General features: G+C 39.1%; 2 protein-coding genes across 4 annotated transcripts; one reads left to right on the forward strand and one right to left on the reverse strand.

The window, feature by feature from the left end:
• The first annotated feature begins 453 nt into the window (after positions 1–453).
• Positions 454–8,108, forward strand: LOC127367768 (endoribonuclease ZC3H12A). Its single transcript, XM_051407901.1, has 6 exons — positions 454–611; positions 1,945–2,393; positions 2,955–3,094; positions 5,495–5,729; positions 5,911–6,017; positions 6,187–8,108. The coding sequence occupies exons 2-6, from the start codon at positions 2,020–2,022 to the stop codon at positions 7,227–7,229; spliced, it is 1,899 nt and encodes a 632-aa protein (XP_051263861.1). The 5' UTR covers positions 454–611; positions 1,945–2,019; the 3' UTR covers positions 7,230–8,108.
• Positions 8,109–8,788: 680 nt separating this feature from the next.
• LOC127367770 (uncharacterized) lies at positions 8,789–13,008 on the reverse strand. 3 transcript variants are annotated; one of them, XR_007885538.1, is made up of 8 exons: positions 12,828–13,008; positions 11,896–12,006; positions 11,717–11,804; positions 11,022–11,203; positions 10,843–10,939; positions 10,551–10,692; positions 9,791–10,080; positions 8,789–9,058 (listed from the first exon to the last, which is right to left on the reverse strand). XR_007885538.1 is itself a non-coding variant. In XM_051407904.1 (8 exons), the coding sequence occupies exons 2-8, from the start codon at positions 11,965–11,967 to the stop codon at positions 9,001–9,003; spliced, it is 879 nt and encodes a 292-aa protein (XP_051263864.1). In that variant the 5' UTR covers positions 11,968–12,002; positions 12,828–13,008; the 3' UTR covers positions 8,789–9,000. The 3 variants fall into 3 exon arrangements, 2 of the variants coding, with proteins under 2 accessions (XP_051263864.1, XP_051263863.1); XM_051407904.1 differs by having other exon boundaries at positions 9,791–10,030; positions 11,896–12,002; XM_051407903.1 differs by having other exon boundaries at positions 9,791–10,030.
• Between the last annotated feature and the right edge of the window lie 187 nt (positions 13,009–13,195).

The raw sequence follows: 13,195 nt of genomic DNA on the forward strand, positions 1-13,195 counted from the left end.
CTCTACCACAAAATAATGAATTGTTCGTCACATGAATCTTCTCACTGGATCATCAGAAAGTTTTACTGTTTGTCAAATTAAAACAGGTTAAAAGGTAATTTACAAATGACAGCTAAACACACTGAATTAGCTTTACTAGGATTTTATTTGCATAATATAACCGCATAATGGCAATCTTCTGCCAGTTTCTTCATTAAATGATCAAACTAAACTATGTATTCTGGTCAATATAAATGTACTCTGAATAAATTAACTTGATTTGACTTTTTGCTCAGGTGGTAGCTGTTATAATGTTATCCGCTTGTAGCTTTATTGCCTAGAGGCACAACATCGACATCAAAGAATATGCAAAGCACTACAGTGAAGTGTCTGACTGACAAGCAGAGAAAAAGGGAACACCTAATCTTATCTTTCATAGTATATGCAAATATTTCAAAGCGGCGCATGCTTCCGTCAGGGGAGGAGAGGAAGGGAAGGAACCATTTTCCAAGAGGGAGGTGCTATGAAAGTCGGGACCGTGTTAAAGTTACTGTACTTCGAAACGCTGACAAGAGTTATGAGTAACTTCTGCTGACAAATGGGACAAAATGGGAAAGAGATAAACGGTGGAGGTAAGTCGTCGCTTCGCCTCCGCGGTGAGGTTTGTGGACGCTGTTACCTTTAACCTGCCGACCGGTTAGCGGTGGAAATGTCCCGTTGGAAACTTATCACCTGTGTCAAGTAGGCTAGATGTACACAGTCTTCGAAAGTCGTGGAGGGTTTTTTATTATTATGTTCATACAGGCAACATAACGTGGTGTAGTGCGTAAAGCAGAGCAGCGTTTCTTACTGTTATGTCCAGCTGTCTTTATTAACATAGTAAAGGCCGAGGAGGCGAGCAGACTTTACAGTAGCCTGTATAAGAACCACAGGCCTCTTATACCTGATAGCCTACTGTGTGTATGCTATGTATATATATCATATATATATATATATATGATATATATATATATATATATATGATATATGATATATGAATACATTTGACTGGGTAACATCACAAATTTGACATTTTTTAACATATTTACAGACAATTACATAAAATCAAACTTTGGGAATGCCTATTTGTGGCTTTTTCCAGGTACACTGAATAATAATCTAATGGACATGAGCTCATAAGATGGAAAATGGAAAATGACAATTCTGTCAAGAGCAGAAGAATTTATTAAAGTACTTAAAATGAGCTATTCTACTTTTAATGAACGATTATTTTAATAATATAGGTTGATCTGCCCAGTTATTTTCTTGATGAATCAGTTTTAATCACACAATCAGTTTGATGTGTGAAAAATCTTTAAAAGTGTCACAATATCATTGAGCCCAAGGTTACATCATCAAATGTATTGTTTTGTTCAACCAACTGTTCAAAACCACATAATATTCAGTTTAAAGACAAAAACAACAAATTCTCACATTTGAACGCATTTTAATTTTTAACTGAAAAAAGAGGATTGATAATTAACGTCTAAAGGCAGCCCACGTCTGTAGTGTGTTCTGTAATAAACTCCTAACAAGCAGTGAATGGAATAGTTATTAGAAACTAAACTTGTGCTGTGCAACTCAGAACTAAAGTCTAGTGGCATTTTCTAAATGTCAGGCTGAATTCTGGGAAAGACATCTGGACTATTTCAATTAGATGGAATGGTGCAACCATAAAAAATGTACATATAATCTTGGGTTTGAATAGAAAAACTCGCAGTTAACATCTTGGAATAAGTCAATTTAGAATAATATTCTGTCAGATTGCGTAATAAAATTATTTCACAATCTTAATGCAACTTAAGAGCAGCAAAAAGGGAAAATTGGAACTTACGAAATTAAATTGGGTCAAATAAACATGTATTCCTAATAAAAATGTAATTTTCCTTCGTTTCATTTCATTCATTTTCATTTTCCTTCCTTCAGTCAGTCGATGAATATCACCCTGAGGCCGTATAACACATCTTCTATGCTGCTGAAAAGAGGCCCAGATGCTCCAGAATGGATCAGGCACTTCCCAGCCAGAGCTCAGCTTCGGACCAGCTCGAAACAGACAGTGAGGAACTCAACCTCAGAGTGGACTTCTTCAGGAAACTGGGTTACTCCTCAGCAGAGGTGAAGACTGCTTTGAGGAAGCTGGGCCTGGGCACAGACACTAACTCTGTGTTGGGCGAGCTGGTCCGAAACAGGACCAGCACTACACTCTCCGTGTCCAGTTCTGACAGTGATGAGATGGGCACAGACCAAAAGGACCCTCTGCTGCCTCCCAGTTGGGCCCTTGGACCCAAGAGAATCACACCCCAACTCGGGGAGCAGAAGAATACTGACACTGAATTGAGGCCTGTTGTTATCGACGGCAGTAATGTTGCCATGAGGTAATCTTAAGGGTTTTTTTCCTCTCTTTTATGGAATCATAGATCATTAACTAAATCATAATTCATAATCCTCATAGCTGCTACTTGTTACTTTGAACCATAGACCACCAATACCCTTACACAAAAAGCTACAAAACAACCAAAGCAGTGTTGTCTACCTGAAAGTAAAGCAGCTGTAAAATAACATGTTTCAAACCGCCATCACTCACTTCCATGTTGTTATTAAACTCTGAACCTTAAAAATATGCATTTTTCTCCATCATTGTGTCACTTAGCTATTTAAAAAGGGCGTTCACCATCCTGCCTGTGCCTGTTTTTGTAAAGGCCACAATATGCAAATAGGCACACACCTTAAATTCTCACCTTTCAAATTATGTGAAGTGTAACATACAAAGTTCACAGTAAGCATTATCCGGAGGGAAGGTTCCCTGAGACAGAACGTTTTATGTGGCATTTAAGGCATGTGCTGTTTACACAGATCAAGTTTTACCGTTCTTTTTCATCGTGTTTATTGTCAAATTATTTACTTACTAATGTTCTTACACCTGCTTCTTTTTACAGTCATGGCAACAAGGAAGTCTTCTCATGCCGAGGCATCCAGCTCGCAGTGAACTTCTTTATGGGCCGAGGTCATAATACTATTACTGTGTTTGTTCCCACTTGGAGAAAAGAGCACCCCAGACCTGACACCCCCATAACAGGTGAGAATACAAGAAATGTACAACTAAGCAGACAGATGGTTCCCATCAATTAATTTAGCCACAAAAACATTTCTCAGTCAAAGTGGAAACATTTTCATTGGCTAAACCACAAGCAAGAAGAGGCTAACACCCCCTTTAATGAGGAGGTCGGGTTCAAATTGCCATTGGCTTTTTATTAATCCATTATTGACCCTTGCATTCATAAACTTTTCAGTTTATAGCCACAGCCCTCAACTTATTAGCATACAGGAGAAAGTAGAGGTGGAAGCCACAAATCACTTTGTTCAGTTCCGTTCAAATACTCGTAGTCACTGACAATGTTTTTCCTTAGTTAAGTGAACACATCGCTGTCCAGCACAGATTCTGTCTTCATTTCAGTCTGTTGGGTACAAAACTACCCAAACACAACACAGAAGGTTAATCGCTTTGCAGCATATTATTTATAATTGAGCTATCAGATTCTGATAGTTTCAGTGGCTTTCACAGTCTTCAATATGCTTTTAACTAGGAAGCCAGGTACTGTGCAGTATGGCCGAGCTAACGACTGCTAAAAGCTACTGATGCGGTCAGTGACAATGTTGAGTCTGTATAGTCAGATCAAAGATTTGTTTGTATATGTACTGCTAACCCCCATGTAACAGAAAAAGAAGGGACTTTCCCAGCCTACAATTACGTAAGCCAGGACACCAGCATTGGCGACCTAGACTGGATGCCAGAATGCGTATCTTACATGACAATCTTTTGTGACTTAAATCAAATGCGCTTTTCGCAGACAAACTACTTTCATGTCCATGTGAGTCTCTCTCGTCGACTCCCAGCCAATAAAGAAGTAGACTTGTCCAATGGGTCTCTTTCTTTACTGATAGAAGAAATACTTAGCTCAGTACAAATACCAAAGTGTAAAAATGTAAATTTGCCATTTTACAAGGGGTTTTCTGCTTTCTCTGTTTCTTGGTTGGGAGGAATTGCTACCTAGAGTTTCCAGTCGCAACTGGCCCAGCACATGACACTGTCATTTAACCCTTAAAGTATATTAGAGTATTATAAACAAGATATAAGATGTTAATTAGTGAGCTTGAAAAAAATAAGTATATTTTTCCAAATGTTGCCTTTAATTAGCCAGGACTTAACCATTTTGCTTTGTCCCCCAAGTTCAATTAAAACCTTTTTTTTCCCCTATAGAGTATATTTTTTACCAAGAAATGTGAATACAACTAATTCATACTTTGCCGTAATCCCCCTCCCCCTTTGTTACGCCCTTGTATTCCTGTATCTGTGATTCATTCCCCAGTATAACCATGAGATAATGTTGAGTGAGTCAGCCATTGGGCAACACAATTAATGTTGTGAAACACAGATTTACACAACTTGCTACTGAGTTATGTTTCGGTAACACGCCAAGAGTGTGCAGGCATTTTTCGTAGATTTTCATGACAAGAATGATTTAGTGATAGAGTTTTTGTGTGGGTACAGTATGATATTCTCTGGCAGTAGAAAACAGTAGAGAGCTCAGTCAGTGACAGCTGAGTCACTAATGTTTTTGGGTGTATCTGAAGAATCCAGATTAATATCATGTCTACACTACACCACCTCGTATTTTCAAACTATTCCTGCTAACTTCAATGCATCATCACGTCATGGCTCTCGTGATTTAGTATGCGCAGGTTGTGTGGAGAAATCCAAATGTTCTATTTTCAACCTGGGAACAAGGAAGTAAAAATCAGCCTGCAGTCATTCGTGGGAAAGTCCCATCAGGAAGTCCTTCTGTGTTTTTTTTTTCTTCCACACCTAGTTTACTGCAAGTAAGTGATTAGATGCTGACAATCATCTACAGCAGGAGAAAATGTACAGCAAGAGGTGAAGACAGACACAGAGGCACTTAGTTAGAAACACGCTTTTAAGTGTTAGAGTATTGTCCATAAGTCAGCAGCTCAGACTACTCTAGTTTTCATGTAACCTGGCCTCTTTATGCAGATTTCATGGCTCATTTAATTTCACTTAAAAGTCGTGTAGTAAAGCACCCACAGTGGGTGTATTATTTCTTTCATTCAACCACTTTGCAGGTAGAGTAATATGATATAATGTACATAGAGATAGTTATGATGTTTGTACAGATGGTCTAATACCTTCTCTTATGTGTTGTTTTCTGTGATTGATTGCTGGGGCTTTGTAAAATGCCTATTGTATTTTTTCTTAAGCTCTGTGGTTGTTGGTTCTTGTATGTGAAAATTGTATGTCATGTTATATGATAAAGATGGTGATAAAAGCTATGCACTTTATGTCAGAAACTGTATTACACAGTAAAATATAATGTAAAAGGATTTAAACACAAATACATAATATAAAATAAGTACCTCCTCTCCCCACAGCCATCTCATTCATGATTGTTTTGACTTTCAGATCAACACATCTTGATGGAGCTTGAAAAGCAGAAAATTGTGGTCTTCACTCCTTCACGCCGTGTTGGGGGTAAGCGAGTGGTTTGCTATGATGACCGCTTTATCGTCAAGTTGGCGTATGAGTCAGACGGAGTGATCGTATCGAATGACACCTACCGTGACCTCCAAGGAGAAAGACCTGAGTGGAAGAAATGCATCGAGGAGAGGCTCCTCATGTACTCCTTTGTGAATGACAAGTAAGCAATTAGCCTGTTTTTCTACATGAGCCAATGAGGTTTCACATTTTACTTCCATGAATCCTGTTTAATGTGGTTCCAGAGGGCATATTGCATCCTGAGGGTGTAATCAGGGAAACATAATTATGCAGCACACAGCTTATTTGTCACAAGGACATGAAGGTTTTTTTTTTTTTTTCAGGTTCATGCCCCCAGATGACCCTCTGGGTCGCCATGGCCCCAGTCTTGACAACTTCCTTAGGAAAAAGCCTCTGCCTACAGAGCAAAAGAAACAGCCCTGTCCGTATGGTAAGATATGATTAGCACAGAGTTCAAGAAAAGGAACCATTCTGTTTTTTTTATACTGCGTATTGTTAGACTTTTCCTTCTCGTAGAGGTTTTAGACAAGGAAGAAATGTAGTTCCCAAATGAGATGACCTTTAACTTTTGTGTGTGTGTCCATTTTTGTTTTCCTCAGACAAAAAGTGCACTTACGGCATCAAATGTAAGTTCTACCATCCAGAGCGGTCAAACCAGTCTTACCTGTCATTGGCGGATGAATTGAGAGAAAAAGCGCAGATTTCTACTGTAAAAGAAGAGAGAAATATCAGATTATCACCCAGACAACTTCAGTCTGAACCTGGGCCTGCTCATAAACCCTGCTCCCATCCTCACGACTCTAACACAGAGTACAGAAGAGACCAGCAAAGTCCGTCACATGCTGGTCAGGTTAGTGAAAATACACTGCTGTACTGGGAGGATCCTAGAAAAAGTCCAAATCATATGCCCTGTTCTGCAACAGGAAGCCAGTGTCAGAAAGATTGGTCTGGGCTGCACTCGATGCCCAATCATTACTATGCCAACATGTCTCACGAGTACCTGGATTCTGGCTTTGGTTCCTATGAAAGCCAGTACTCTGACTTTTCACATTACCTCAGCAACTCCCAGAGGCTCAGGCCCCAGCAGCCTGTCCTCAGTGGACCCAGACATGCCTCAGTGCATTTAGAGAAAAATAACACCAGCCAGTCTTGCAGGTGCTGTTCCCGTGTAGTGCCCTCAGCAGCTCATCAGCAGCAACATCACGGAAACCTGGACTCCAAGGGTCAAGCCAAATACGACACCTACCCTCCTCACATGTTCCCACCTGGTGTGCCACAGCAACACAGCCTCCCCAGTCATCTTCATTACAGCGGAGCCACACATCATCAGCAAAATTACTGGTCAGACCCCTTTCAGGGGCTGCCCCAAGCCAGGACATCGCATAGTCTCCCCTCTTCAGTCAGTACCTCATACTCACACAACTCTTGCTGCTCTTATGGGCCTCAGTACCATTACTGGGGCCAACAACAGTCATCCACTCCTGCGTTTGACCCACAGAGGTTGGAACTTCGCAAGAATCTGCAAGCCATCTTCAACCCACATCAGGTGGATACAGTCATGGAAATGTTTCCACATCTGATGGATGCAGAGAAACTGGCCGCAGAGATCCTCAACCTGAAGACTCAGAGAGGGATATTCTGATGATTTTCTTTCCTTGCATCTTCTTCAGTCAGAACTAACATAATATTTGTGTTGACACTGTCATAGCAAACAGAGAATCTCTTAGATAGGTTTTATAGTGCCTATCCTTAAGTGATTTGAAAGCTAATTGCTACAATGTTTTATTTTGTCTAATGTGCCATTATGGATGTGCAATTTGCCTTTCTACTTATGAACAGTTTAGATAATCTGGTCTGAGCTGTATGTTATTGTATGACATTGTAGTCAAATGCGATCTCGTCATCCTTGTTCTGGATGAAAAGTGCCTTTAGAGCAAAAAATAGTTATTACTAATTTTCTAGAGTTTTGACTGTTGATGCATATTGTGTCAAATGTGATATATTTGAATCAGTAAGTTCTCATGCAATAACGAGTTGCTGTACAAAGTCTTACTTTTTCTTGTACTTTCATTATAGTTCTTCAAAACATCTGGGTCTTCAATATTATCTCTGTGAGGTGCAGCCATAGTATTTTTCAACATACAGTATTTACAGTAAATCCTAACCAAATGAGGAAATTGTAGAACACTTGTAAAACTAGAAGTTGATACTAGCGAGAGGAATTCGCTGGTTCGTCAGCGCCTTGTTCCTGTTAATCAGCATCAGTTTCATAAAACATTCTTAGAACAGAAGTGCTGCTGTAACACTACACACACATTTGGGTTATTGTGTGATTGAAAAATGACAATAAGAAAATTGAAATGTAGTTCTCATGAACTTGTAAGTATCTGTCCTGTTGGAAAATCACTTTGTAAATGTACATACACTGAAAGATAAAAGTAGTAACCATGTATAGGAAAAACCATGTCACTGAAAATAAAAAATGGGACGTGTCAGATATGATGCGTGTCAGTTGGACTTACTTGTGAGGTTCTTGCATCCAACAGAAAGTCAGGAGCTTGGCATTCAGTATTGGCACTGACTCATACTTTCGTCATAACATAAGATTCCTACTAAACTTCCTTTTAAACTAAATTTCACTTTCACCTTTCTACTAAAACACTACAAAAAAAGTAGGAAATGCTCTACACTACACAAGGTTTCTAATCTTTTTGTTTTTCTAGTGTCTGGGGGGGAAAGGTCAGCCTGTGTTTGTGTGTGTATCTATCATGTGTCAATTGGACAAAGTTTCTGGTTATTCTGGAGTTACTGCTGGATACACACAGCCTACTTTTCTGAAATGTGCTTTCACTGAGCTATGAATTTTTGTCTCAAAGGATGGCAATGCCGATTGGTCGGTTCACCACTGGTCCAGAGGGAATTATCTCGACAACTATTTAATTAATTAGAAATTTTGTACAGACATCCATTTTGCCATTTGGGCACAAATCTTGAATCTCTTGAAGTGAGCATTTAGCTCAGGGCAAGAAAAAAAAAACAGGTTTTTAAGACCCACTCTTTAAGTTTTTTAGCCAAACCAGCCCTGGAGCTTGAAATTCAGCATTTCTCTATGAGACTAAGACTGTATTTTGCTTGTTTTGTGAGCAGACTCATACACTAACTAACTCTGCTGTCTCTCCAAGCTCACACAATGGAACTATGTTTGATGAAAATTGTATTTTTATTGTAAATAACAAACAAGACAAGACACATGACACATTATATTATGTATTATATATTATGTACTTTGATACAAAGATTTATCTCATTATTATAAGGTGTCAGATCCTTGGCCGTAACTACTGTTCTGCCTTCAGTTGGCCCTCTTTCCACACATCCAAATGGGCAGCTCTACATGACAGTCTGTGCTTTTGTCATTCCCAGGCCATCAGTAACTTGTGGAATGGTACAAAGGCACCATAGCCAGGCTTGCTGTAAAGGACAGAAATAACAGTATTAAAATAATTGGCATGTTTTAAGTTAATTTAAGGAAAATCTAAATAAAAGAAAAAGCAGTGCGGAAGTGTTTTTAAATAGGTTAACTTGGTTTACCCATGTGAATGATACGGTAGTTTACATTACATTTACATTTACCTTTTGTATTTACAACAAGTCAGATTTTCATTGCTGCAGGCATGAGTTACTGCAGGTATGAGTTCACACACCACATCCAAAGCTCATGTCTCACTTCTTAAATGCTGTAATTTGAGTTTACCTCAGCCTGACATTTGCATATTCAGCTCAGCCACTAAGTGCACAGGATTTGTTCGAGTATGTTTGGAGGCATTGTTTGGCTGTTAAATACCTGAGGCCCAGAGTGTGATGCTTTTAGAGACACTTTAATGTAATTGCATGTTTAACTAAGGCTTTGGGAATCACACTTTAAAAACAGATGATCCTGCCAGAATATTATCAGTCCCTTTAAATGAAGTGTATAAATCTGTGATATAAATCAGTGTAATAATGCACAATAAAAGGTTTGTAGGTGGCATTTGACTTGTTTTTTCCAAAAAAAGTAGTGAAATTATTATAATAAAGCACCACTGAATGACACAGGGGTGAACAAAAGAAATCAAAGTGCACCACTAAATGTCAGGTCGCACAGTCTGAGACATATTAAGAAGCTACATGTTGCTTGTGTTCCAAGAGAATTAGATCAGTTACCATTCAAAGTAGCTGTGTCCCCTGTGTCTGCCGTCATGCAATCCGTGATCAGGTGTCTGCAGCTCCACCCCGAGGTGGAGCTCTGCCTCCCCCTGCAGGTGGCCCAGGAAACGAATCGTTCCTGTGCTGATCCGTCCGGATGGCAGCATGATCCTGACTCTGTGACCCAGCTCCAAATCCATGGGTGAGTGTGGTACAAAAACCCGGTGAGGCCCTTGAGATGTTCTCCATGATCTCACACTCGAGAAAGAGAGGGCTCAGTCAGTAGTGTTTTTTTTTTTTTTTTAAACCTACATTTTGAAGTGAAATAAAAAAAATTCTCTGTCAAAAGATAACAAAATCCACCAACCCCTAACACTAAAGCTCACTTGTTTACACAATATCTTCTTAATCTGCACAAAAACTGGAGAGTAAAAACATTTTACAGGGAGTGAGGTGCCAGACAGCTCCCTTCCAACCAAGAAGCTTTTGCCACCTGACCAACCTGTTTTGACTCTTTGGTTTTTGTACAGATTAAACAAATTACATATAAAGTGTTGATTAGTGAGCCTTAGAGGTTCCCAGTTTCCAGCCTTGGTGCTAAACTAAGCTGTCTGACAAAAACAAGCTGCTGGTTGTAGCTTCATATTTGCCATACAAATATGTGAATGTTCAATCTTATCATCCAGTGTGTAAGGTTTTATTGGCAGAAATGAAATATAATATTCAAAGGTATGTTTTCATTTGTGTGAATTACACACTGGACCTTAAGGGCCTATACCTGGTGGCTGAGGATGAGGAGGAGGCAACTCTTGAGCTCAGTGGAGATGATGAGGATAACTGGCTGCCTGACAAACTGCAAGTGTCGCCTTTTGATGAACCCTCAGACCCTCTGTCTTGGTACATCATTCTTGAGAGACCACCTGTTCATTAGAAAGTGGTAGTTGACATACTGAATTTAAAAGCATGTATAAAAACTTCTGAATGTACTGTTGTGTGTGTGTGTGTGTGTGTGTGTGTGTGTGTGTGTGTGTGTGTGTGTGTGTGTGTGTGTGTGTGTTACTGTCATTTACTTGAACACTCGTCAAATACTTCTCCATTGTCGGCTCCTGGCTCTCCCTGGCCATCACAACTGCCCACTTTTATTAAGACTCCAGCCTGAGAGGACAGCTGAGGTAAAGGAGACATGGTATCATTAGGGAAGTCACAGCTTCAACCACACACACACACAGACATACATTCACTAGCAAACCTGATATAGCTCTTCCTGTTTTCTCTGCAGCTCTGCAAACCTCCTTTCCCATGATGTTCTCTCACAGGCGATCCTGGTTTTGAGGGACAGTATCTCTTTCTCGGTTTTGGTAAGTCTTTTATCAAGGGCAGGTGTACGGTCAGGGCTACCTGGTATGGCTGCAATCCCTTTACTTTCAGAACCTGACAAATAAAGTCAAATTAGGTCATCACATCATATCTCTACTTACACATGAGCTGACGAGATGTAAAGTAGATTCATAATAGGATGCAGATAGACCTTTGGTTCCATAAAGTAGATAAGACAATACAGCTTGTTGGGTACATTTAACCCTGATAGACGTCGACTTTTATTCTATAATAGTAACTAATTTTGAGATATACTGCAAAGTCATCTTTTATAATCTCCCCCAAAAACCAAAAGGACCAATGTACATTTAATGTGCATGGAGCTAGAACACAACAGCCACGCTGAATAGATTTAAGCCAGCTAAATATGGTCTTTCTCGGTCTTTACACTGTATAGATAGGTGTACAGTTATATAAATATCTATTTTTCTTTTATAAAGAAGCATTTTATGGAGCTAAAGTATTCCCTCATTCTGGGAAAGATGAACTGGTGTGGGTGGAGTTGTGTTTTAGTTTCTGTTTAAAAAAGATTTTATTGAGCATATTGTATGACTATGAGATGCTTACCCACAAATGGTTTCAGTTGTCGGTTTGTGTCCTCTGTAATTACATGTTGTTCCCTTGGCAAGAATTTGATTGCATTGTATGGGCATATCTGCAATACAAATAAACACGGCTCATATGAAAACATGTTACTAACAAGATATACAAATTTCATACAAATGATCAATGGAATGTACCCTCACCCAAAGAAACCTGCAAGTGCACAGTATCCCCTTGAGTGTCCATGTAAACGCAGTCAACAGGATATATGCCATTATGTTGAAGCATGTTCACCTCACATTGTGGTACTCTAACTGGGGAAAGAAATTACTGTTAATATGATTTATCTATTACAGCCAGTGGTGGATGTACATACTCAAACAATACAGTAAATTGACTCAGATTTGAAGTTTTAGGACTTTACTTGAGTTGTCCCATGACACAGTCTACTTCTCTATTACATTTCATAGAGAAATATTGTACTTTTTATTCCATTACATCTGACAGCTACAGTTACTTGTTACTTAACAAATTAAGACTTTACATGAAGAACATTTCAAATGTTTACGATGCCCATTAGGCAGTTATCACAAAATGAAGTAATCTTTCATGTTAAAATACCAAAATGATTTGCTGCTTTTTCTTATATGAAATTGAGGTAAACTGAAGGTTTAGACTGTTGACAAAACAAAACAGACATTTTAAGGTATCACTTTAAGCTCTGGGTAATTGTGATGGGCATTTCTCACTTTTATCTTACATTTTACAAACCAAAAAAATAAATAGATAATCAAGAAAATTGTATTATTAGTTGCAGCCCAATAAACAACCGCCAGATATTAGCTTTATCTGTAAACAGTAAAATGGAAAATGATCTGAATACTTCCTCCACCATTGTGAAGTAATTCAGCTAAAATAATATTGGATTGCTACATTACAGTGTACTAATGACCATAGTTTTACTGAACTGTCGCCTGAAAGGATCGGGTGTAGGCAGGTAAAAAAAAAAGTAGGCTATGCCATACGTAGGTGGGTGCTGCCCTGCTGTGACCTCATACACAAACAAACACACATAAAAAAACAGGAACATGGAAGCATACTATTGGATATTGTACAGATAGAGCTGGACACTAACCTTTGCCAGAAGCTCAACCATATAGGGTAATGAGGAAATGGTAGCTCTCAATTGGTCTCTGTCTTAGTCCATGGTAAGTGCTAATGTGGCGCATTTGGCTCACTGACCTGTTGCTATGCACCAAGTCTGTGTGAACAGTGCTGCTGACGACTGCTGGGTAGGTAAATCTTGTCTAATCTTCTTAGGCATGCAGTTACACAGTTGCATCCAGGCTGCTTAATTTGGTATACTGAGCCTTATCTATAAACAATGTGAATAAGCCTCCACATGCAGTGCAACCTTCCTGTTGGAGTATTCAGTGTCATCTGTTCTGTCTGTCTTTTGACACATTCAGTTATAAGAGCTGAAGAAGTATTTAACAAATATTA

Source organism: Dicentrarchus labrax, unplaced genomic scaffold (genome assembly GCF_905237075.1).
Source record: "Dicentrarchus labrax unplaced genomic scaffold, dlabrax2021, whole genome shotgun sequence".
Lineage (NCBI taxonomy): Eukaryota > Metazoa > Chordata > Actinopteri > Moronidae > Dicentrarchus > Dicentrarchus labrax.

Coding starts and splice junctions, on each gene's coding strand:
- LOC127367768 (XM_051407901.1), top strand. CDS start 2,020: ATGGATCAGGCACTTCCCAGCCAGAGCTCAGCTTCGGACCAGCTCGAA. Junction 2,394..2,954: donor GGCAGTAATGTTGCCATGAG/GTAATCTTAAGG, acceptor TTCTTTTTACAG/TCATGGCAACAAGGAAGTCT. Junction 3,095..5,494: donor ACCTGACACCCCCATAACAG/GTGAGAATACAA, acceptor TTTGACTTTCAG/ATCAACACATCTTGATGGAG.
- LOC127367770 (XM_051407904.1), bottom strand. CDS start 11,967: ATGGCATATATCCTGTTGACTGCGTTTACATGGACACTCAAGGGGATA. Junction 11,204..11,716: donor ACAACTGAAACCATTTGTGG/GTAAGCATCTCA, acceptor TTTATTTGTCAG/GTTCTGAAAGTAAAGGGATT. Junction 9,059..9,790: donor GGACACAGCTACTTTGAATG/GTAACTGATCTA, acceptor TGTCCTTTACAG/CAAGCCTGGCTATGGTGCCT.